Raw genomic sequence first — 25,338 nt, forward strand, 5'->3', positions numbered from 1 at the left:
TTAAGTCGTGCCAGAAACAAGCCCTGTAGCCTGAATGAAGCTCTTCTTAGACTAAAGCTTGTTGGATTTGAGAGGTGGTGCTGAGGGTTTAATGTGTTTAGAGTGGTAGATACAGTGAAATAAGAGGACTAAAGCAACCGACCATTCTTGCCTGAGCAACTAGACATTCCATGATCCTTCATGAATCACGGTTCAGGTTGGAAGAGACCTTACGATCATACAGTTCCAACACCCTTGCTATGGGTAAGGACACCTCACACTAGACCATGTTCCCCAAGGCTCTGTCCAATCTGGCCTTGAACACTGCCAGGGATGGAGCATTTACCACTTCCTTGGGCAGCCTGTTCCAGTGCCTCAGCACCCTCACAATAAAGAACTTCCTTATATCCAACCTGAACTTCCCCTGTTTCAGTTTGAACCCATCACCCCTTGTCCTATCGCTACAGTCCCTGCTGAAGAGTCCATCTCCAGCATCCTTGTAGGCCCCCTTCATCCAACATTGCTCAAGGTCAATGCTTCCTCAGAGGTCATGACATGCCCAGATGGGCAGACATGAATTTCATGGCTCATCTGAAACACCAAGGTCCTTTCAGAGACTGAACTGAGGTCTTCAGCACACTGTGCTCCTACCTCCCCTTCATACATAGGTGAGTTGTGTTGACATCCATGCTCCTCTCTTTCCATCTCCTGCACAGATTGAACAGGAAAGGAGGCAGTGAGGGGGACTTGCCAGTTTTGCCAATGAGCTTCTTCTGCAAAGCCTCAAATTAGAGTTGTTTTTCATGTTCATTTTCCTGTATTAACAGAAAGGAAAAGAACAGTGCTGATGCTGTGTGCAAAACAAGTCAGGAAAGCGGTACTTTGTGCTGCGTGTGTGGGGGTATGGAATGAGGAGGAGGACTGTGGTGGCAGACCAAGCTTTGTGAAGGCAGGTGTTGCAGTGCTGGGCTGTTCATCATGACCTGGTCTAGCCCAGACTGGGTATTAAAGAGCTCCTATTGCTTTCAATGGACTTGTAGGTAGAGTTGACATCCTTTATTAGACCAAACGGTAGAGCTGGAAAAATAGATAAGCTTCCTTCAGGTGTGCAAGAACTTTCTTATGAGCCTTATTGCATTTCTACCACTTGTTATAATATTACCTCTGCCTAAAAACGTTGTCTTAAATATGTTCTGAGACCATCCCAATTATGGCAAAGTGCTATTGGTTATCTTGGGATAGGGAGATTTTTCCAGAGTATTCAAGTAGAAAAACCTCTTTTCCCTGCAAGTTGCTGGGGCTGTTGTATGTCCTGGGTCAGCCTGTACTGCTGGGGCTGCAGAAGACTCCTTTGGCAAATCTCTGCTTGTAAAGTGTTTTGCAAATGCATCTTCCATCTGAAATGTAACTTACAGGGTGGGAAATCTAAGGCAAATCTGAGATTTTAAGGCTGTTACTGAAGTATTTTGTGCCTCTCTCCTCTGGGACTGGGTGGCTGAGGCCAAGAGGAGGAGTAGGACAATAAATTACGGGGGGGCATAGATTACCCGAGGGAGGAAAGGAGATTGTCTCATGCTAAATGGCAGAGGGAGAAAATAACAGCTAATCTTTGCTCTATTGAACAGAGACAGCTAAGGTGTGTTTACAGGGAGTAGTGACAAGTATAATAACCAGTTACAGCGAGTTCCCAGGCATGAGTCCCTCAGTCTAACGTCACTGGCATATTAAATGGTAGGAGTAACCATAGGATGTCATCATGTGAATTTCATGCAGCAGTTCTCACTACCCCTTCACACTTCCCCCTTTCCTCTTCCCCTTTTCCTCTTCCCCCTTTCCTCTTTCCCCATTCTTCTTTCTCCTTCGCTCTTTTCCTTTTCTCCTTTCCTCTTTCTCCCTTCTCCCCTTGCCCTTTCCTTCTCTCCTCCCCTTCTCTTTCCCCTGTCCTGCTCCTTTCCTCCCTTTCTCCTTTCCCTCTTCTCTTTCCCTTCCACTTCACCTTTCTCCTTTCTCACTTCCCATTCCTCTCCTCTCCTCCCTTCTCTCCTCTCTCCTCTCTTTCTCTCTCCTGTCAACACTAGACCAAATACAAAGCTTCTGCTATAGGACTTGCTCTGATGCTTTCCATCTCATTTAAAAGCTAGCAGGAATGTCTAAAAGCTGTCCTAGCTCTCCTTAACCACCATCTGATGGGGGAAGCAAATGACTAACCCTCCATAGTGTCCTCAAACTTAACAGCAAATTGCTGGCTGAAGGCGCTCTCTCTGGATTAGCAGGTCAGTAGCATTAGCACTAACGTGCATCTGCACACCCGGCCCCAGCAGTGAGCAGAGGTAGCACTTATGTGGGTGGTGATTGCCGGCATGAAAGGGAGAGTAAATGACACAAGAGCTCATTTTTTAGCTAGCAACACTTGGGGAGGCGGTAAAAGAAGGAAAACAGCATTGAAGTTGTATTTGGAAATGAGGAGGAACTGCAACGCTTCTGGCTTTGGTAGCTTATATTCTCTCCTGTTCTTTAAAGGGCTTCTTCAAGCAAAGGTTTTGAGGGCTGGTTGGGGACAATTCAGAAGAGATTCAGAGCTCTGTTTTCCATTCACTTCCAAACAGCTGCGGTGGCTGAAGACATCACTGTCCTGTGTCTCCTTTGTCCCATGCTGGGGTTGAAACAGGCAGAGGAAAATGGTTTTGTTGCAGTTCATCACACGGCTTTTTAGCATGAGCACAGTTTGTTTAGTTCTGTCTTTTAACTAAATCCTGGGCACACTTTTCTCTCTGCCAACACAGAGAACCATGGAATGGGTTGGAAAGGACCTTAAGATAATCCAGTTCCAACCCCCTGCCATGGGCAAGGACACCTCACACTAAACCATGTCACCCAAGGCTCTGTCCAGCCTGGTCTTGAACACTGCCAGGGGTGCAGCATTCACAACTTCCCTGGGCAAATCATTCCAGTTCCTCACCATCCAATCTAAACTTCCCCTGTTTCAGTTTGAATCCATCACTTCTTCTGCTATCACTACAATCCCCAGTGAAGAGAAACACCTTCCAGAGGAGTGCAAGGGATGGGCAAGGTGAACTTGTGGAGTTGCTCGGTCTACTCTGTTCATCATGTTCCTCCTGTTTGCTTCCATCTTGCTATATCATATTCTATTTGCCTGCTGCCATTTTAGCTTTTGGGGGAAGTGCCATGGGTAGGATTTGCTTGGTTTATGTACATCAAAACATGAAGGCTGTCTAAAACATTGTATTTGCTTAAAAAAAGCAACCTAGAAATAAAATATCCAACAGAGATGTTCTTTTTCTTCATTCTGTGGAGGATTGAGAAACCCTCCTGATGTTGCCAAAGCTATTTTAAGCTATGAGAACACAATACATTTGAAAGTTTAATTGCTTGCTGAATAATGTAAGCTGTCAAAATAAATACTCAAGGTCTTGCATAAGGGAGAACATTAAAAAAGCAAGGAAGAAAAGACAACGCAGATATGCGAAGTCAATCAGAAGTGCAATCACATACTTTACCCCAGCATTAACAGCACCTTTATCTTTGCAGTCAGTAATCGCAACAACAAAGGTTTCAGGGGTAATACTTTTTATTGTCTAAAGTATTTAGGAAGCTGCTGGCTGGCTCCCATAACTGCTCAGTGATAACTTCCCTTTCCCAAGGCTGATGAAAATACCAACTGCTATTCTTCTGCCTAACCAGAAGGAACAGTTAAGCTCCATTATGCAGATGATAAAAGCTCTCGCCCTGCAGAATGTGTAAGAAAACCAACTGGATGGGTGGCCATGGAAGCACTGATGGGCAGGAGGCTTTAGGCTAAGAGCTTGCCAGAAAGACAGCTTGAAAAGAATCCCATGGCTGGTTTAGTGGCTTGTCTTGTATTGTTTTTCTTATTTTATGGCACTTGAGGAACAGGTCTTTGTGCATGTTCTTTCTGAAGAACCGGGATTGCGTCAGCTCTTACAACAAGTTCTTTTCATAAGTAGAAGGAGGAAAACCTCTCCCTGTCCCTGCAAAATCCAGGGAAACACACCCACTGGAAGGGGGTTTTATGGAAGGTCACTCCAATTTAGGCTGAGGTTGGTGAAGAAGCATAGCAAAGTTGGCAAGGATTGATGCTTTCAGCTAATAGGGTGCTGAGCTCAGAAGCATTTAGCAAGAAACATGAAATAAATGAAGAGATTTCACCCCTAGTTGTTCTGCAAATGTATTTTAATACCTAAAGGTTTTTAGTAATGTTAATTAAGACTCTTAAATTCCTTTAATTAAGCTGTATCTCTGTGTTGGGTTGATGGTCCATAATAACAGCTCTTTCTAACAGCGTGTTCTGCACAATGAGATGTGTTGTTTTCTCATGTCCTGTTGCTGACAATGGCATACACTTCCAAGTATCCCATTAGGATGCTCAGCCACTAGCACACCCAGGGAGAGTCATTTAGGGGTTGTGAGGGCATTTGTCCTTGTGATACATTATACATCATCAGTCCAGTATGGCTTGCACAGCATCCAGCCACTCTTCCTCAGGCCTGTAGCACTGCATGGGGTTGTTGTGACCCAATTGCACTTGGCTTGTTGCATGTCATACAGTTGGCCTTGGCCTATCAATCCACCCTGTTCAGATCCCTCTGTAGAGCCTTTGTATCCTCAAGCAGATTAATACTGCTGCCCAGCTTGGTATGACCTGCAAACTTATTGGGGGTGCACTCATATTAAGCAGAACTGGCCCCAGTAATAAGTCCTGGGGAATGCCACATGCCACCAACTGGATTTAACTCTGTTCTCCACCACTCTTTGAGCTTGGCCATCCAGGTCACCCTCCCTACATCCCACTGGGAAGCCCAGATGATTTTCCTTGATGGAGAGGACTGTGAGGCTGGGTGTAGAGCTATCAGGGATCCATCCATGGGTTATATATCGTCTGCACAGGACACATTGCTATCGTACATTGCCTAGCTGTCCAGGTTGGCATCTGACTGGCATATACCATGTCTCCTCTGGTTTATATGGGGTGTTGGTCAATGAGAAACTGAACATGAGCCGGCAGTGTGTGCTCGCAGCCCAGAAAGCCAACCGTATCCTGGGCTGCATCAAAAGGAGCGTGACCAGCAGGTCCAAGGAGGTGATCCTGCCCCTCTGCTCTGCTCTTGTGAGACCTCACCCGGAGCATTGTGTGCAGTTCTGGTGTCCTCAACATAAAAAGGACATGGAACTGTTGGAACAAGTCCAGAGGAGGCCACAAGGATGATCAGGGACTGGAGCACCTCCTGTATGGAGACAGGCTGAGAAAGCTGGGGCTGTTCAGCCTGGAGAAGAGAAGCTGCGTGGAGACCTCAGAGCAGCTTCCAGTGTCTGACCGGGGACTATAAGGATGCTGGAGATGGGCTATTCATTAGGGACTGTAGTGATAGGACAAGAGGTGATGGGTTCAAACTTAAACAGGGGATGTTCAGGTTGGATATAAGGAGGAAGTTCTTTACTGTGCGGGTTCTGAGGCACTGGAACAGGCTGCCCAAAGAAGTGGTAAATGCTCCTTCCCTGGCAGTGTTCAAGGCCAGGTTGGACAGAGTCTTGGGTGCCATGGTCTAGTGTGAGGTGTCCCTGCCCATGGCAGGGGAGGTTGAACTAGATGATCTTAAGGTCCTTTCCAACCCTAACTATTCTATGGCTCTATGATTCTATGCAGCCTGTTTCCCTTTTCATAGAAGTGGAGGCTTAAGTGCAAATGATAAATGCCCAGGTCTCACTCTAATGAACTAAATGCTCCTTTGTCACCTAAAACCATCTCTATTTCCCACATTTCTCTGCCTCTTCTCCCCCAGTACATGCACAAGACACATACACCCAAGGGAAGTTTTCCTCTATGGTCTACTGAGTTTGAAAAGCAGGATAAGGACTGTGACAGCTCTCTGCAAAGTTAATGGGAATCAAACCCGAGCATTTCTAATGGGTTTTCTCTGTGTCAGCACTGACTATAGAAATAGTTGTACTAATATTCAGAGCTGGCACAAAGGTCAGTGAAACTAACTGGAGGAGCTGTGCGCAGTGTTAGGCTGAGCCCTTCCTACCAGCATGTTCCTGCATAGCTAAACCTGAAGTTATCACTAAGAGAAAGCGATATGAGCCATGCTTATAAAGCAGGGTTGCATGGTGCAAAGCAGTGACGTGATGTGTTTCAAGGAATTCCAGGGATGACGTTTTCAGGTGTATGATTCAGTGTGTGATGTCCCTGCCCGTGGCAGGGGGTTGGAACTGGATGGTCTTAAGGTCCTTTCCAACCCAAACCATTCTATGATTGTATGAACATTTAACTAGTGAGCGTGGGGTGGGAAGATGATCACAGGAATTGTGCATCAGGACGGAGCAGGATGTTTTCAGTGTTCATGATTATAAAGGCAAAACTCTGAAAAAGGATCCAAAGGAAGCACAACAAATAATTGAGATCTATAACAAAATTGAAAGTGTTTCTCCATAAGCCTCCCAGCACAGTCTGTTTATCAGAAATGAGGTTGAGAAGTGAGTTGATAATGGAGTGCAAGCTCTGTCAAAGGTGAAGAGTAGTAGTATTTAAGAACTCTTAAATGTGGTAAGAAGAGTTGTGTTAAGAAGAGGTGATAAGAGGTTGACACCAGAAGAAGTTGAAGACAAAGAAATGCAATTAAAAATAGTCCTGAGTGTGCTTAACTGGAGAAAGCAGCCCCTGAGGCTTCGGTATGCTCCACTGGGCTCCACTTGTGCAATGAAAGAGAGGTTGGGCAGGTATCTGAGAGGCTTTTGAACTGCTTTTACTGAGGAGGTGTTTACAGAACAGAAGGAAATGTTCCAGCCCTGTGGAGAAGGGCAGATGCTGGAGGTGAGCAGGGCTCCTCTCCCACCAGGAGGGATTCACACATTTGAGCAGAGGTGATTTCGCTGAGCTGGTCGCACATAAATGCTCTTTAGTCAAGGAAGAGAAATAGGTACCTCCCTGACATAGAGTTGCCTGTATCTGATTGGGTTATTCCCATTCAGTGACTGTATCCAGGCATTGATAGTTCTTAATTTTACCTCTCCCTTTTCTTCTTAATTTACAAAATTAATACACCCCTTTGGGGCCAAGAAGTAAATAATTTTGTGTTATTTACAGAGTAGGGTGCTATAATGGCTTGCACTAATGGAATGAATTGGAAACCTCTCTCCCACCTCTTGCTTTCTCATCACCCACTGGATCACCAGTGATGGTTTCCCTCCTGGACTGAACTACAGTTCTGGTGTCCTCAACATATGGAGGACATGGAGCTGTTGGAGCAAGTCCAGAGGAATTCAGGAGGATGATCAGGGGCTGGAGCACCTCCTGTATGGAGACAGGATGAGAACACTGGGGCTGTTCAGCCTGGAGAAGAGAAGGCTGCGTGGAGACCTCAGAGCAGCTTCCAGTGTCTGAAGGGGGCTACAAGGATGCTGGAGAGGGACTCTTCATCAGGGACTGCAGTGATAGGACAAGGGGTGATGGGTTCAAACTGAAACAGGGGAAGCTCATGTTAGATATAAGGCAAAAGTTCTTCCCTGTGAGTGTGCTGAGGCATTGGCACAGGGTGCCCAAAGAAGTGGTGAATGCTCCATCCCTGGCAGTGTTCAAGGCCAGGTTGGACAGAGCCTTGGGTGACATGGTCTAGTGTGAGGTGTCCCTGCCCATGTCAAGGGGTTGGAAGTGGATGTTCTTAAGTTCCTTTCTAACCCAAACCATTCTATGATTCTATAGAGAATGGCTCTTTATGTCTCTGCTAAGCCATAAATTTTCTGCAACACCTCTTTGAATCTGCCTTTTAATAGGCACAAGCTGGGTCATGGAGAGCTATAATTAAAAGGTAGAACACAAATTTCAGGAGGTTAAAAGTGAGGCTCTATGCGGAAAGCACCTGGAAATGAGTAAGGAAAATTGTATCAGGGCCAGAAAGGCATCTAGTGGAGAACCCTGTCCCCTTTTGTTCTCTGGCATCTTGGATTACAAATAGGAGATAATGGAACATAAGGTCCTGCAGGAACCATGAATAATTAGATGGCTGATGTACAAGAGCAAGTGGAGGTTACCCAGATACACTAAAGTAATGCTTGGATTTATTGGGGGAAAAAATTACTTGGGAATGACTTTGGCTGCCTTCTTGTTGTAATGGTAGGGGAACAAAATGTATAAATCCTGAAAAGCAAAAGCTCAATTCAAGAACACCAGTGCAAATCAAGAATAATTCCATTAAAGCTAATGGAATTATGCCAGTGTAAGACCAGAGGTAAGTTCAGATCCAATTACATGCTGGTCCTACAATGAGATTTCAATATGTTTGCTAGTATTTGTATTGCAGTGAGAGCCCAAATGAGAGCATCATTTTGCTGGACTGGGTGATGCTCCCAAGAACCTCCAGTCCCAACAGACAAGGTACACAAGAGGAAAGAAGCAGAAATGACTTCTGTGTAACAGAATGGGGAACTGAGGCAGGGAAGAAGCCAAAACATATAGTACAGAAGCAACCTGGCTCATTAAAATAGGGAGCAGCATATACCTGGCCAGTACTATCAGTGTGGAGGAAGACTTGTCCTTGGAGCCAATTATGAAATAGAAAATAAGAGTGCAGAAAGGGGCATCTGATGTGATCCAGTTGCATATGTGGCTGGAAGGCAGCGTGTTTTGGTGACCTGAGTTTTTTGATCTTGATATAAAGAAGAGACCGGCAGAAGATGCAGGAGCTATTTCCTTTAACAAAAGAAGTTGATTTTGCTGATTAGGGAACATGGAAAAAGCCAATGTCTATGGAAGGGGCTGTGTTGTGGTCAGTGCTGTCTCCTGAACCCACAGTTTTATTACTTCTTTGTTATACTTAACATCTGTGTGGCTCCATAGGGACACTAAGATGTTTTGTGTTGTTAGCAATGAACTGAAATAGATACCGTGAATCTCTCCCAACCGTCCCATCTGCAAACAGATGATGGGATTACAACAGCTTGTAATCCATGACAGCTGATAAAAGGTGTTGGATTCTCCGTAACAAAGAGTATTGTCTCAACCCTGGTAAACTTCATATCATCTCTAGTTTACCATCCTGATCACTACCAGGCCAACTGGGGAATAGTAAAGGTGTTTTGACTTCAATGACTGTCAGGACTCTCAATGGGACACAGGAGACATAACCTGATCTTAAGGTCCTTTCCAGCCCTAACTATTCTATGATTCTATGTTCTGTGATGTTTCAGTCTGATTTAATAGTAAAACTATGGAATTCCTGTGGCACTATATCACTGCTTTTTGATGGCTAGTGCCCAACTACATAGAGGTAGTAACTCTTGCAGTTTGGAGGTGTAGCTGACAGGAGGTGTAGCTGAACAGACCTATTTGAGCAGGTCTCAGCTTGCCATGCCAGGTAATGGAGCTGGAATCATGACCCAATAGGAGATGAAGACATGCTGTCTTTGATATATAAGGAGGGAGTTGATAAATTACTGGATTGACTGCTTTAAAGATTGGTTTGATTTTGGTCTGTGGGAATTTGACTGGTAGATTAATTGATATTCCTCTTTTCAAGTCATTTTGCTTGCTGTTTTTCTACCATTTGCATTTGGAGAGCTACAACTCCAACACTGAGAGTGTTCAAAAGGCAGCAATCCAAGGAAGGGAGGCAGGAGGGAAGAGGAATAGTTCTGTGTTATTTTTCTCTCCATTAAGAAATAAGTCCCTAAAATGATGTGATGACTGGTTGAGAAGTTGGTATTGAAATCTCCTTCCCCACCAAGGTCCCTTGGACACATCCAGACATTTGATAAGTTGATTTTGTATCATTGCTGAAAAGCCGCTTCTGTGCATTGATGGTTTTGTTTTCCACAAAGGTCCCAAAGACCTTTCTTTGGGATAAAAACAAAGCACACTTCCAAAGTGACATTAACTTAATACATTAATGTGAGAGATTGATATGGAGTAATCAAACAAATACATCTGATTCAGCAAGTTCCTTTTATAGGAAGTTTATAGGGCAGATAAGATCCCTCACTGACAGAATATTTTTATCTTAGAATCATAGAAATATAGAATGGTTTGTGTTGGAAAGGACCTTAAATTCATCCAGTTCCAACCCCCTGCCATGGGCAGGGACGCCTCACGCTAGACCATGTCACTCAAGTCTCTGTCTGACCTGGTCTTGCACACCACCGGGGATGGAGCATTCACCACTTCTTTGGGCAGCCTGTGCCACTGCCTCACCACCCTCAGAGTAAAAAGGTCCCTTCCTTTAAGTCTCTTTGGTAGGGAATGTGTTTTAGAACTAAAAATGGGATCTTGCTGTTGTGACAGAGGAGATGTTGTGTCAGAGAGGCTCATCCAACCATCTTTCTGTGAGTGAGATGACACTGGTTGCATGAGGCTCCTTTGCACTGTTGGCTAAGTGTGTCTTTAACAACCCCCAAACAAAACTCTTCTCATTGCTGGAGAGAAGAGGGGATACAGCATCGCGCTGCACCATGTCTGCAGATGGATGAGAAGCGGGTGATAAGGACCCATCTGGGTGACAAGGAGGATCACAGATTATAAGTCACGTCTACGGCAGGAAATTATATCTCACCAAGGGTGTAAGATTTGCCCAAATCTGAACTGGAATTGAGCTTGCCTGTGACAATCACAAGTGACAAGTCACAGTAACATGCTGGGTTGAGAACGGCTGCAGCTGCGTTCAGGATCACTCTGGGCTACCTTTAGTGTAGGACTGTAAGGTGGGCTTAAAGGTTCAGCTCTGGCAATGAATTTGATCTAACAAAGCAGAAGCTCATGATCTGATGCAGTTTCTTAGAGGAGCCTGCAACCACAAATACCCCGTTAATGTTGGGCTAGTGGGATGAAATGTATGGGCAGGAGTTTTCTGTTTGACAAGTGAAGCTAAATGTATCACCAGTTCTCTTGGCTCTGCCATGTTGTAATGACTTAATTCTTCTTTGAAACTGAACATGAGCCGGCTTCAGTGTGCGCTTGCAGCCCAGAAAGCAACCGTATCCTGGGCTGCATCAAAAGGAGCGTGACCAGCAGGTCCAAGGAGGTGATCCTGCCCCTCTATTCTGCTCTTGTGAGACCTCACCTGGAGTATTGTGTGCAGTTCTGGTGTCCTCAACATAAAAAGGACATGGAACTGTTGGAACAAGTCCAGAGGAGGCCACGAGGATGATCAGGGACTGGAGCACCTCCTGTATGAAGACAGGCTGAGAAAGTTGGGGCTGTTCAGCCTGGAGAAGAGAAGCTGTGTGGAGACCTCAGAGCAGCTTCCAGTATCTGAGGGGGGCCTATAGGGATGCTGGGGAGGGACTCTTCATCAGGGACTGTAGCGATAGGACAAGGGGTGATGGGTTCAAACTGAAACAGGGGAAGTTCAGGTTAGATCTAAGGAAGAAGTTCTTTACTGTGAGGGTGGTGAGGCACTGGAATAGGTTGCCCAGGGAAGTTGTGAATGCTCCATCCCTGGCAGTGTTCAAGAGCAGGTTAGACAGAGCCTTGGGTGAGATGGTTTAGTGTGAGGTGTCCCTGCCCATGGCAGGGGGGTTGGAACTGGATGATGTTAAGGCCCTTTCCAACCCTAACTATTCTATGATTCTAATACAGGAAAGTAGATAATGAGCAAGCAGTGATTATTTTTTTTTCCCTGCACAAACATGATTACTTTGGGGCTTTCCAACCATCTTGATAAACTGTTGACCAGGGACAGCCTTCAAGGCTGGAAGATCCCCTCGGACTGTAGTGGTTGGGAACAGCATCAATCCAGTGAACTGAGCAGATCTCATCAAGCTGCAACATAGTGTTGGTTGGAATAGTCTTCTGGATGTCATTTTATCCAAGCCCTTGCTCAAGAGCAAGGCCACCTCTGAGTGGGCTTCTGGGGGCCTTGGTGTGTGACATAGACCTCAGTTAAAGAAAACAGTGGGTTCATTAATGTCTTACAACTTGCCCATGCTGACTTCAGGCCTTTGGCTGGCTTATCTTCATATCTTTGTGATGAGGGGGAAGAGATGCAATGAATGCTCCAGCCAGAAGACATAGTACAACTTGGAGGTTGGCAGCAGCAGAACTAGTTTTAGGGGTTCTTTTAGGGGTTAACTGTCAAACAAGTAGGAGGGAAAAATCTTTTTGCTCCTTATGAGCCAGGTCAGCATCATTTATCCAAGATCTCCAGATTTTCCTTGTACTCCAGAATTGAGTTTTCAGCTGAACAAACTTCTGTTGATTTGGGAAAAATAGGGAAGGAAATATATTCCTGATCTCTCCCTTTAGCTTCCTGCCTTTCGAGTGACCCTGTTTTGATGGTAGATCCTTTTATTTTTCAAGGAAAAGCCAATCACAAGCCTCAGTAACACCTCTCCTGTTGTGCATTGGGCCTTTAATGGATATTGTAGCTGTATTCATTTAAATAACTTGTCAGCTAGATCCATGTGCACAACCTTTTGGCAGCTATTTCCCAAACCTGGTATACTTGCTATTTAGTATGGAAGGCTTGTTTTAAGCACCTAGACTGCAAGGAAGTATATTGGCGCTGTTTTAGCTGCTTTTATGGTGCACGGAGTGAGACTTTCTGTTTTCTTTTCTTTTTGTGTCCCTATCTGCACAAATGTAATGTGATTTTCACAATGTGATAGTAAATATATAATTTCCTAGCTTAGTTGCATGTACAATAGGTTGTGTTGAAGGAAAGAGAGAGAGAATCAGTCCCTGGAATATTTTATTCTGCATGTAAGCCTCAATTCAGGGAGAGGAGAAATATTATTGACCTTCCATCAGGTAATTTTCTTCTTTCAGGTACCTACCTTGAACTCTCAGCAGCGTTCCTCAAGCTGAATCCATTTTCCCCCTAGAGAACAAATTTGCTATCAGCAGCAGAGGTTTCTGATAACGGGACTTACAGTCTTCACATTAGAATGTTTTGGAACAATTGGATATTTCCTTTGTCCCTCACTGCAAACAGAATGTTCATTATATACCTGTGAGTTCATTATATACCTGGTCCACTGCCTTCTGCCAGCGGGAAAAGGTAGTCTTACCATGCCTGAAACACACCTCAGAGCCTGCTGATACATAATGAATCTCTTCGTATCTTGTATTCTGTTTGTCCTTCTATTATTTATTTGCACTCTATTATTATTAGGAAAGTACCTCTCTGAGATTTAATTCTTTGGACCACTGGTGATGTATTTTAGTCACTGCTCTCCTCATATATGTGCGCATCTTTCTGCCCGCAGCCTAAGATGTTCTGTCATGGACCATACATCAATGCCTTCTGGGTGGTGGTGCAAAACACAGCCCCACAAAACGTGGTCTTCATTCAAATCGCTGCTCTTGCAGGTGTTTTATGGGTCAATAAAGTGCCTTGTGTTTCTGTAATCTAACTGCTAGGCTGCTTTATGATCCTTATGGTCAGTTGGAGGGTGGTGAGAAGGAGCAACTTGGGGTACATTAAATGGATTAACTCTGGGGCTGATGAGCAGAGGAGCCTCACCGGTAGCGTGCCTTTTAAGATGCTGTCTCTTTTTTTGGAGACATAATCATTCCTGGAATGAGACAGACACATCTTTCTGCCTGCTAAATTAAACCGTTGCTATAAAAGCAATGCGAGGCAGAGTGAAACGTAAGTTGAATGGAGAGGACAATGAAGGAAATAGAAAGAAATGTAGTTAGGAATCAGGAGCTCTGTATTTGGAGTGTATTGCACTCTGTGCAGGATAAATATATTAATTTCCCTTGCACTTCACAGCTTGCCCTTATGTTCAGAAAGTTGCAGAGATGTCAGATTTAAAGAGGCAGATGAAGTGTACGGGATAGAGCACTAGGTGGTAAGTAGGCTGCTGAGATCCATTTCTCTTCCCAGCACAATTCCTTTTAGTCAGCTCCATGCTTTTTAAGAATGAAGTGCGGTATGAAAACAAATAAAGCTGCCGGTAAAAAATCCTAGTTACAAGCAAACATATTCTAAGGCTGTTTCCTGCCATATATTAATCTTCAGGGTTTCCTCTTCTCCTGTCTCTTGCTCTCAAAAATCAGAAGAAAATAGTACTTGGCACAAGTGTCTCAAGGGAGTGTGTTCAGGAAGAGCCAGCACTGTTATCAGCTGCAACTTTTGTGCTTCACTTTGTACTTTAAACCATCTTTTCTACAGCTGGGTTCCCTATCTCCATACTACTGTACTTCAAATGCTTTGTGGGAGAGGAAGAGGAGGTGGAGAGAGAGGAGATATTTGTTGGAGTAAGTAAGATGAGGCCATGGAGATGCTCCAAGGGCTGGAGCAGCTCTGCTCTGGAGCCAGGCTGAGAGGGCTGGGCTGGGGCAGCATGGAGAAGGCTCCTGAAGGGGAGACTTGAGAGCAGCTCCAGTGCCTAAAGGGGCTGCAGGGAACCAGAGAGGGGCTTTGGACAAGGGCCTGTAGGGACAGGCCAAGGGGAATGGCTTTAAGCTGCCAGAGGTGAGACTGAGATGAGCTCTTAGGCAGAAGCTCTTCCCTGTGAGGGTGCTGAGGCGCTGGCACAGGGTGCCCAGAGAAGCTGGGGCTGCCCCATCCCTGGCAGTGTTCAAGGCCAGGTTGGACCCAGGGGCTTGGAGCACCCTGCTCTAGTGGAAGGTGTCCCTGCCCGTGGCAGGGGTTGGAGCTGGATGAGCTTTAAGGTCCTTTCTAACACAAACCATTCTATGATTCTATTTAATCAGACACATCAGTCATTATGAGATTTATGGTGACATGTCCTTCATTTGTCATCAGACAGATGGGCAGAATGGGGTGTCAGTGTAACTTAACACAATCTTAGAATAGTTTGGGTTGTAAAGGACCTTAAGATCATCTAGTTTCAATTTTCCTTTGACAACCTGCTTGCTTCTGAAACCCATAGTACTTGGTTCCTGCCATGGTTGTGCACAAAGCCTTTGTACTTGTGCACTGCTTCGATGCTTTCTGGATGTTTGTCTGTAGAGTCTTAAAGCTGAGCTTCTTGGAGATGATAAACCGCCTGGGTTCGCACTTCAGACTGTGAAAGAACTGCTTGGTCATTGCCTTTCTGCTTAGGTTTCTTGCTAGTCTAAGGGTGGACATTTTTCACTGCTTTATAAGACAGCCTGGTTGCTCCACATTGACAATTTCAGTGGTGCAATCACTGCTAATGCCTTTTCTTTCTCACTTCAATCTTGATCAACGAACCTTGTTTAGGCGCATTGCTTAATTTAAGTATACACATAGGAGTGTTTGTGCTTTAATACCCCTATAACTGGAAATACACAGTATCAGCAAGCTGAAACGTATGTCAAGTTGTTTGTCTTTGATTTCTTGCTCACTTCACAGAATAGCAAAGCACCTCACAGTCGTTTGAGTGAAATGGACTAATTTTTCCATTAAATTTGCCTGGTTTTAAACAAAGTTGGACTTTTGAAAAAGAAAATGCATTTTGTGGGGTGAAAATGCTTCATCTCAGAAATTTGTGTCATTTATTCCCTTTCTGCACGTGTTTGATCTGTGTTCTCTTCCCACCGTAAAATTTGGTGGCAAGAAAACACATTATACAGCAAAAGCAATGTTTAAATCAGAATAAAGCCTCGAAATCCCTACATCTCCATTCACCAAATCTGTTCATACTCCGAGGTACAAAGCACTGGCTCTTTTATTAATGATGGTTTCAGCGTAGTTTCTCAAGGAGAATGAAACCAATTGATCACTCATTCACATCAGTAGAGCGCCCTTCATCTTTACCTTTCACAATGCTATACCAAGTATTTAAGGCATGTTAAATGCTAAATCCAAGAGAGCAAGTGTGGGAAGGATAATAGGGTAAATTAATCTGCATTTCAGTTGTGCCCTGTGCATTTGTCACTTCCTTTCTGCATACATGTGTGTGCAGGACACATTCTTGCACACTTGTACACCCACATTCAATCATCAAGTCCAAATTGCTTCATTGGTTGGGATTGGTTCATCCAGTGAGGGGGATGTATTGCTGTATCGTTGATAACATAGCAGCATGGCACAGTTAAAACAATATCCATCAATGACAGAAAACGTGATGTAGTGGGAAGTGAAGCTCTTAACACCACACATGACCCTAAAACCGTATGGGATAGAGCCACTGGGATGGAGGTTAAAATGATAACAATATCTTAAAATAAAATATAATAAAATTATAAATATATATAAAATATTACACAATATTATGAAATAACAACATCTTAATTAAAAACAATAGATGGGACTGCCATCTGCAGTGGCATGCAGAGCCTGTGCATGTCTCTGGCTCCTCCCCATAGCACTTGCTGTAGAGGGTTTTATGTCTGGGAAGTTCCAAAACAGGGAGACGTGGGTTTTTTTTTTTTTTTTGCTTCTGATTCTACTCTGAAATACGGGAGCTGATTTCTACAGGAGTATAAATTGTGAAAAAATGTATTAGCAACCTTTCATTGTCTGAAGGGGCTACAAGGATGCAGGAGACTGCAATGATAGGACAAGGGGTGATGGGTTCAAACTGAAACAGGGGAAGTTCAGGTTGGAGATAAGGAAGAAGTTCTTTACTGTGAGGGTACTGAAGCACAGGCTTCCCAAGGAAGTTGTGAATGTTCCATCCCTGGCAGTGTTCAAGGCCAGGTTGAACAGAGCCTTGGGTGCCATGGTTTAGTGTGAGGTGTCCATGCCCATGGCAGGGGGCTGGAACTGGGTGATCCTAAGGTCCCTTTCCAAGCTAAACCATTCTATGATTCTATGAGAGACAGCTCTGATACAAGCTTCAGGAAAGAGCTACAGTAAATTACTGGAAGAAAGATGTGGCAACACCTCTATGTAGGTTGTACATCACTTCATTGCTTCCTGGTGTTGTTACAGGCACCTTTGGCTATGCCGCTGAGAAGCGCTGCAGGGTTACATCCCAGTAACCTTTCCATGACAAATGTTAAGCCGTGGTCCACTTTTTAATGCAGAAATGTGAAAGGCATGGCAGAATTAGAGAGCACAGGCACAGCAATCAAAATAGTCACAGTTTGATGCCATTTATCTTTGGGCGCTAAAAGGATTATTCAGTAATACCAGAGACGCCGGCAAATATGAAGAGCTCGCGGAGGGCAGCTGAGGTCCTCAGGCTGGAAAGGGAGGAATGTGCTTGCCTTTTGCTGAAATCCAGTCCAGGAAGATGATCTCCTTCTGTACAACCTCAAGAACAGTTAAAGAGAAATAAGCAGTTTATCAGCACCTGAAGGAAAAAATACCCCAAAATTGCTATCATGATCAGTAGGCACCAGGATTCATCAATATGAAATGAGGGTGAATTATTTTCTCTCTCTGATAAGCTAAGAGGCTTACTGGATAATGACAGAGAGGGAGGGGTGATGTAGTTCAGTGCTAGCAAAGCGTTTACAGAGGATCCGAGGGGCTCTTTTAAACTGAAACTTGGGAATAGTAGGGGTGGGAAGAGAGAAAAATAACTTGAGAGGTGAGTAATGGCAATGCCATTGTTAAGCTGCTTCCCCTGGGGTCCTGTTTTGGGTGCTCTCTGAGCTGTCAGTAATGACTTGACAGATGTTTGTCTGAGGTGATGTTGAACTAATCTGTAGGTGATGTGGGGTTAAGAGGGGGTCTTATGTGCTGTCCTGGAGATGTCTTAGTTGAAAAGCCTAGGTTTTTGGTAGCAGGTCAATGCTGCTTGCAAAAACTGGTCAAATGCTGTAGGGGAGGACGTGTACTCCTTGTTTTAGCAATAGAATGATAGAATCACAGAATGGTTTGGGTTGGAAAAACCCTTAATATCATCCAGTTCCAAGCCACTGCCATGGACAGAGACACCTCACACTAGACCATGTCACCCAAGGCTCTGTCCAACCTGGCCTTGAATGCTGCCAGGGATGGAGCATTCACCACTTCTCTGTGCACCCTATGCCACTGCCTCAGCACCCTCACAGTAAAGAACTTCCTGCTTATATCTTCTTCCTCTTCATTTTTTGATCTTTTATAGCAAAGAGAAGGTGCTTAATAGGTATAGAAAATACCACGAAAAAATATGCCGGGGCTTGCATTTGTGTGACAAGATTTGTGAGGGCTGCTATTTGACTACAATTCATATGTTTTAATCCCGAACGGCTGAACTACACAGCTATTAGCCTATAGCCATGTTCATCTCTCAAGATGACACAGCACCCACGCCAGGTGGACTCGAAATACCTCCCCTTCTCTTCCCGCACAGCCTCAGAGCATCCCCTGGGCTCCTTAAAGAAAAATAGCACCACATCTCCTAATGCTTTCCAGTGACAGGCAAATTGGAAATCTATGATGCTTTTATTATAGAATATTGTGTGGCTGGAAACTTGGAAATAGCTGCCTGGTTTTCTCCTGACTTTTACTCCCCTGCATGATTTACACCTATGCAAAGGGGTTTGCTGACAGGTCAGAATTAGAGCTCTTCTTTCACTGTTGGAAACAATTCCTCGACGTGCACAATCAGGTCCTAAAAAGAAGGGGGGGGGGAAAACTGCATTGTGAGTTTCAGTTTGGAGCCAGGACAAGCAGCTGTAGTCTTTCTTTGGTGACTAGCTATAAAGATGCTTTAGGGCTTGGTGAAATAACCTTTTCTTCTAGCTCATCTTTCTGCTTTGTTTGCATCTGCAATAATTACTTATAGGTCAGAAATGCTCACTGTCTTCATCATGCAGAAGCAGAGCCAGCAGCCTTAGAAGATGAGGTGTAGGGCTGTTTATGGGCAGTAAGTTATAGTGGTCTAATGAGGCGTATCCATCCTATAGATAAATGTTTCCTAATGCAACTGTAGAAAACACCAGCCTGGATCATCCGTTTCTGGAAATATCTTTAACTTTGCTGTAGGAATATCCTGGTTGTGTAAGAGACACCCAAAAGTGATGGGTTACTGCTGAAGGGGGGACATCTCTGCAGCACCTTTGGAGGTTCTCCTCTCTATAGATGCTGAAGGACCTCTGTTGGCTCTGCTCTGAAGTTAAGCACCTTGATGATGTGGAGAAAAGGGAATAGGAGGCTCAGGAGCTGCATACCCCTTGCTGCTCCATACCTGTCCCTGTAGCCAATGCATGAAGTTTTATATACACGTACTTCTACTTTTCTGAGGCCTGTCATCAGTTCCCACAGACATCATTAGTCCTTCACAAAATCCAGCTTTGAGATAGGGAAGAGATTGCTGTGAACAATTCCATTTGCATGCTTAATGCACCTCACCTATTTATCTCTCCAACAGCAATGGCATGTATGTAAATACAGATACTCAGACTGTTTCTGCTTAAGGCACAGGTCATGCAGCTCACTGCTTTACTCCTCATACTACAGTTTGTACCTCTTTTTGTACAGGAAAGCTGCAGTTAGTGTTGCAGCAGCTGTGAAGAGGACAAGTACAGTTTAATTTATGCTGAGCCACATGGCTTAACTGTGGCCAAGCCTGCTTGACCATCAGGCTCTTAAATGAACAAAATTCCATTGCTATGCAGTTGCACTGTGCTGAAGGAGATATTAAATCAAATGATGTTTAAGCCAGTACAGTAAAGGTATTTTTGATCTGTACCTGAAAAAACTTATTAGGGATAAGCAAAATAAGCCACATCCTGTATTACAGATGCAAATGCCTTTTCCTGCTAGAAGTAGGAAACAAAGCTCTTTGGGATTATGGTGACTGGCAGCAGGCACAGGGAGACAGAGAGGAGCCTTTCCCTTGTCGGTCTTTGCCGTAGCATTTGGGTTGTGATTATTTTGTGTTGATTTGGTCATTCATCAAGTGTCTCAAAGAAGCGGTGCAAACAGTAGTTAAGCTCCTTCATTGCGTCCCTGCGGAGGAGGGAAGCAGGCGTCATCGCATCTGCTTCTTTGCTGTGCTCGTTTGAGAACTGGATAAATAAATTAGAGCTATGATGGCTCAGAAGAACAAACTCTAAGCAGCTGTGTGCTGGGGATTATGGATGCGATGGACCGTGCTTCCCTGGCAAAGAAAACACCCGCCATAGGAAACTCTTAGGCAGCAGTGTGGTACCTCTTGTATTATTTAGTGCATTGTCTTTGCAATCTCTGCGCATGCAGCACTGCACAGCAAGGGATGTTATTCTTCCTAGGAGATGCCCTTTTTGGTTGTACCCTTAGAATGCTTCTTTTCAGAGTAGCGTTGTAGTCTGTGTATTTTAGGTACTTGGTGTCTCCACGGACTGAGTATTTGTTAAAGTATGGAGGGCTTTTTCAGAACCAAATTATATTCATCAGAGACACCCCTTTAATTAACTTTCACACTTCCATGGGGTGAGGAATATAAAGGCAATAATAATAATAATAATAATAATAACAACAATGAAATATCTTGTTAGCATTACATATTAAAATACAGTGCTGCGGAGAGTGGAGTTTCAAGGCTGCTTTTTAATGAAGATCTTAATAGCATTTAATGTAAATTAAATATAATCACTGTCTGATTCCTGAGCATATCTCTGAGGCTGAAGAATAAGAAGTTAATTGTGCTGACAACATAGCGGGAAGTGCCAAAAGCAGGCACCAGAATGTTGATTAAAGTGCATTTTGAATTGAAGGCAGCACTTTTTGTTCCTTGCACTCCTGCTCCCAGGTATTGTGCAGCATCTCAGTGCAGAGTTTGTGCACAGCGTGGATTTATTGGGTAAGATATCTCACATAAAACTTGCATTTGAATGCAAACGAAGGAGCCTTTATTGAACTTTGGAGATTGGGAAGGCTCAGATGCGTGAGATTAGCAAACCATTTGACTTTGGGGATGGGGAATTGCTGGTCTGTGAATGCCTGACTTGTTCTGTGGGCAGATGATTTAATGAGGTCTGCAAAGTGACTGGACGTCAACTCCAGTGTCTTGCATTTCATTAAGAGAATTAGTTGTGGATGTCTCCATTTTGAAACTGCTGCTTATGGAATTGATGCACTTGGTGGCAAGATTCAGTTGAATTAAAGATTAGGGATCAGGCTAGCTCCTCAAGGCAGGTGATGTGACAGCATTCAGATCCCAGCTCCCATTCTTGTGATGACTCTGGTAGATACAACCTCTTCCACCTCAAATGAGAAGTGATGTAAATAGTCAGCTGGTGCAGTGGGTCCTGGGATCATAAATAAATGAAATGCATTTTGATGGATGAGCACAGAAATGGTATCTTAATTTAACTTAGGCAGAGCTGAGAATAACTAGTTATAGGATCCAGTCTTGTCTTCATATGAGATGATTTCTCTGTATGGTGCCAAAGGAGTCCATGCCTCCTGTGTGTTCGTTCAACCCTTAGGGTACATCTGAATTACTGTTCTACAGCTTAGCGATGTTATCTTCATGCTACACTAAGCTTTCACTTGTATACCTGATAGGTACAATGCATAAAATTAAGTGTATTTTCATCCTAGGCAGCTTTTCCATCTGAGCTGTCTGCACAGAGGTCTCACTTAAGTGAAGAAAACCCTGCCAGAACTGGCTATGGGGGTGAATATTCCAGTTTGTTGGTGCTTGTGTCCATCTTCCCTGACTAGATGTAAATGACAGTCAGTGAAATGCTTGTCGAGGGGGTCTCAGTGTATTTGTGGTTAAGGTTGTGCTTGGTAAAGACTTATTTGGGGGCTGGCCTTGTTCCTCAAAGGAGATGCTAAAAAGGTTGACATAAGCCTTGGAAGAGCTGGTGTTGATCAGTACTGAAAGAGAAGCAGGAAGGAGCTGGAAAGCCAGGACAGGGCATGGATCTTCCAGTCAGAGGGGCCGTAAGTAGTCATTTTAACACTTTTAATCAAAGAACTCTGATTCACTCCTCATCCCACCCACCCTGATAAAGGAGCACTGACAAACGAGTCTTTGCAATATAACCATGGCTCAAATGTGGCCTCTGAGGGAGAAAAAGGTCATTTTCCCCAGGTCTTACTTGAGTCTTTGCATAGTTTTTGACCAAAGCATTATGGAAAACCACCCCTTTCTGACTAAAGGATGTGAAGTGCTCCCTGGGGAAACGGAGAGGCTGAAAATGCCCTGTTGGCCTTATAAAGCTTGAGAACGACTGGATTGAGCTAATAAATATTTTTGGGTACCATTTATATCTCTTCCCCCTCCTTTGTATAGTCCAGAAAAACACAGCCAGCAAACAGTGCTTGCAAGAAATAACGGCAGTGGCATTTGGGGTGAAAGGAGAGGGATAAACATGACTGGAGAGGGGACTGGTTTGGCTCCCTGCCTGCCTGTTCCAGTGCTCATAAAGCAATACTTCACGTTCACAGTGCTTTCCTGGAGATACCATGTTATTAGCAGGTAGATGATCACGGTAAGTAAATTTGTCCTGTGCAATTTCTGCCTCTTCAAATGCTGAGTACAACTTTTTCCTGAGCGATCCCTCAGGTAACTCTTCAGTCCCGTGTGGTTGGTACTCAACGGTATTAGTTGCGATGCCATCCATCTGTGATGTCTTTGTTACCTGCCCACCCCTGATTTTCACCTTATCATTCCCCATTGACTGTTTAGCTATTGTCTTTGTGGTTATCAGGGTAAGAACATTTTGGGCAGCCCCATGTTGGTGCTTCCTACACCCTTCTGGCTGCCATTGCTGGTCCTGGGCTCGTGTAGTCCCAGTGTGGCTCCATGTGCTCTGTGTTGTGTTGTTTCAATTGCTCTGCAGCGTGATACAGTTCTGTGAGTGTCTCATTATGCAATTAATCTCAATTGCATTTCCCATCATCTCTTCTCTCCTGCAGGCATGCAACCCAGCAGGAGACTAATAAAACCATCACGACTAGCACCAAAGCCATCAAGCAGCTGTCTGAGGTTGTCAGAGGCTCATCCAGGGTATGTGTCATTCAGGAGGCTGTTGGGGGAGAATGCTGGGTCTTATGGAGGGAGGATTAATGAAGAAAGAAGTATTAGTGGGAGGTAGTGGGTGCTTTAAAGCTGAGCTCCATGTGTGTGGTTTAGTGTGTGATGTCCCTGCCCATGGCAGGGGGTTAGAACTGGATGATCTTAAAGTCCTTTCCAATCCAAACTAATCTGTGATTCTGTGTCTTGTTATAACTTCCTTTTCTGTTACACAATAAGCATATCTTACATTTATAAATGACCAATGGGAAAACAGCTGCAGAAACCAGTTCTTCTCCCCAAACTGGGTTATGTGGAATGGGAAATAAAGAACTCGGCGACAAAGCCTTGACTTAACTCCCATCCATCTCAGGGTCTCACTCAGTTTGGGTCAAAGTACTACGGAAATCATCCGGCTCAACATGAGCTTGTCAGTTGTGTAGTGAGTGCACTGGGTTCAGATGAGTTTGAAATTGTGTTGAAGTGTCCAGAAAGACCAAAGCAGTGGAATATGTCTAGATATGGCATTCATTCAGTGTTCTATGCTAGTGCAAAGGCAGTGATAGGTGTAGATAATTAAAGGCTGTGACCAGATCAGAGCAGAACACTGGATTACAACTTGCCCCACAGCAACCCATACATACTGTGCAGGCAGAATGTTCTTCTGCCATCAGTAGGTTCAACTCATATGAACATCATTGCCGCTGGGGTATGAATGATTCCCATCCCATGGTCCCCAATGCAATGACTGGACAAACAGAAGGCTTCTGACCTTCTTGTGTAAAGAGCTGTATAAAGGTGTGTGTTCCCGCTGACTTTGTCCTGTGGTATGGATCATGGGGAAGAACAGAAACATACCCTGGGGCAAACTCCAGCTGGTGTGTGAGTTGAGAAGTTTCACCCTTGTGGTGGGTTATTTAGCAACTGAAATGAGAACAAGGATAATTCTTTTCTACTTGATTTGCCCTAGCAGTTTTCTCTTACGTTCTTGCTTGTGTAGTTTCTGTGTTGGGAATTGAATTGATGTTTTATCCTCACATGCTTCCTGCCATTTCCCAAAGTCTTGTGTTACTTCAGCTCTGTTCTCATGGCCCTTCCAATGAGAAAGGACACTGCTTGTAAAACACTGCTTTTCTCCATCCAAGTGAGTTTTTGTAGTTTGGATTTATGGCCCTTGCCAAGATGCATATGGGATAAGGACTGAAGAGCTGGCTCACCCCAGGCTACCTTTGTAACCTGTAAAGGTCCATGTGCAATTCAGCCTGCCTAAAGAAATGAATGGGTGATGGATGGAGATGGAACCGCGGAATGACTGTTCTCCAAATGTAGACATCAACCTTGTGCAGGCATCAGCCTTAATACTTGGACCATTTTTAACATGTTGCTGGATGAGTGATGGACTATAAGGACTTGTTTTTGCATATCCTGAGAATTATTTCACCAGAGCTTGGTAAAACAGAAAATGCTTTCTTAGAGATAGGAGGATTGGGACTTTTTTGTGCTGCTCACCTGCCTCCGTTTTGTGACATAAATTGGGTCCAAAGGGGAATTAAGCAAGGTTACATTAAACCCAATTATAGTGCCATGCAAGAATGTCATTATTTACCCATGAAACACATGGAAATGCTCAGGAGAACAGCTTTTATTGTCATGAGGAGAAAAATGGCTAAGTTAAAGGCAGGCTATTTAAGAGCTGAAGGAAATAGACACACAAACAACTTTAGGAACATGAGGGATAAACTTGCCGCTCTGTTGCCATCACGTAATAACTTTTTCTTCTCCCTGGCCAATTAATTTAACGCGTTTTATTTCTTAAACTCCTATTTTCTGTGCTGTTTAAGTAATTAAACCTTCAAATTCTGGTATAAAGCCTGTAGCCCTCATCTCTTACATAGAATAAGTAGTTCTGGTGGGGATTGGCTGCTGGGCTCTGAGTCCCTGTTGGGGACCTGGGTACCATTGCAGCTTTCCTCCCATCAAATTTCTCATACCGTGAAAAGCCTTCCATTAATTAATTCTCTTCATCAGGGACTGTTGTGATAGGGCAAGGGGTGACGGGTTCAAAGTGAAACAGGGGAAGTTCAGGTTAGATATAAGGAAGTAGTTCTCTACTGTGAGGGTGCTGAGGCACTGGAACAGGGTGCCCAAATAAGTGGTGGATGCTCCATCCCTGGCAGTGTTCAAGGCCAGGTTGGACAGACCTTTGGGTGACATGGTCTAATGTGAGGGACCCTTGCCCATGGCAGGGGGTTGGAACTGGATGAGCTCAGGGTCCTTTCCAACCCAAACCATTCTATGTTTCTATGATTCTAATTTAGAGCTTTGTAGTCATTTGTTTCCAATCCGTTTCTCTGTGTATTCCTTTGCTTAGACACATGGACAAAGAATGGTTCTTTTTTCTTTTCTCCTTATTTTCCACCAGGAATGCACTGCAAAGAAGGTGCATGGTGGGAATTGCCTTGACTTCCCTTGAAGCTCCAAATACTGCTGGAGATATTTGAGGCAGGATGCCTAACTGAGCAAATTGATAGTATTTCAGGAGTAAAGATACTGGTGTAAGTGGATCAC

At 44.2% G+C, this 25,338-nt stretch overlaps 1 protein-coding gene across 6 annotated transcripts in view; it reads left to right on the forward strand.

The window, feature by feature from the left end:
• The window catches only part of TSNARE1 (t-SNARE domain containing 1), a 447,504-nt gene that overhangs the window by 152,756 nt on the left and 269,410 nt on the right, over window positions 1–25,338 (forward strand). For all 6 annotated transcript variants that reach the window (XM_057429820.1, XM_057429825.1, XM_057429826.1 and 3 more), the window contains exon 5: window positions 22,674–22,764. In XM_057429820.1, the coding sequence (XP_057285803.1) occupies window positions 22,674–22,764 (91 nt within the window). The remainder of the gene's footprint in view (window positions 1–22,673; window positions 22,765–25,338) is intronic.

Source organism: Pezoporus wallicus, unplaced genomic scaffold (assembly GCF_028554395.1).
Source record: "Pezoporus wallicus isolate ANWC-B61680 ecotype Strahan unplaced genomic scaffold, APGP_CSIRO_Pwel_v1 contig_7545, whole genome shotgun sequence".
Lineage (NCBI taxonomy): Eukaryota > Metazoa > Chordata > Aves > Psittaciformes > Psittacidae > Pezoporus > Pezoporus wallicus.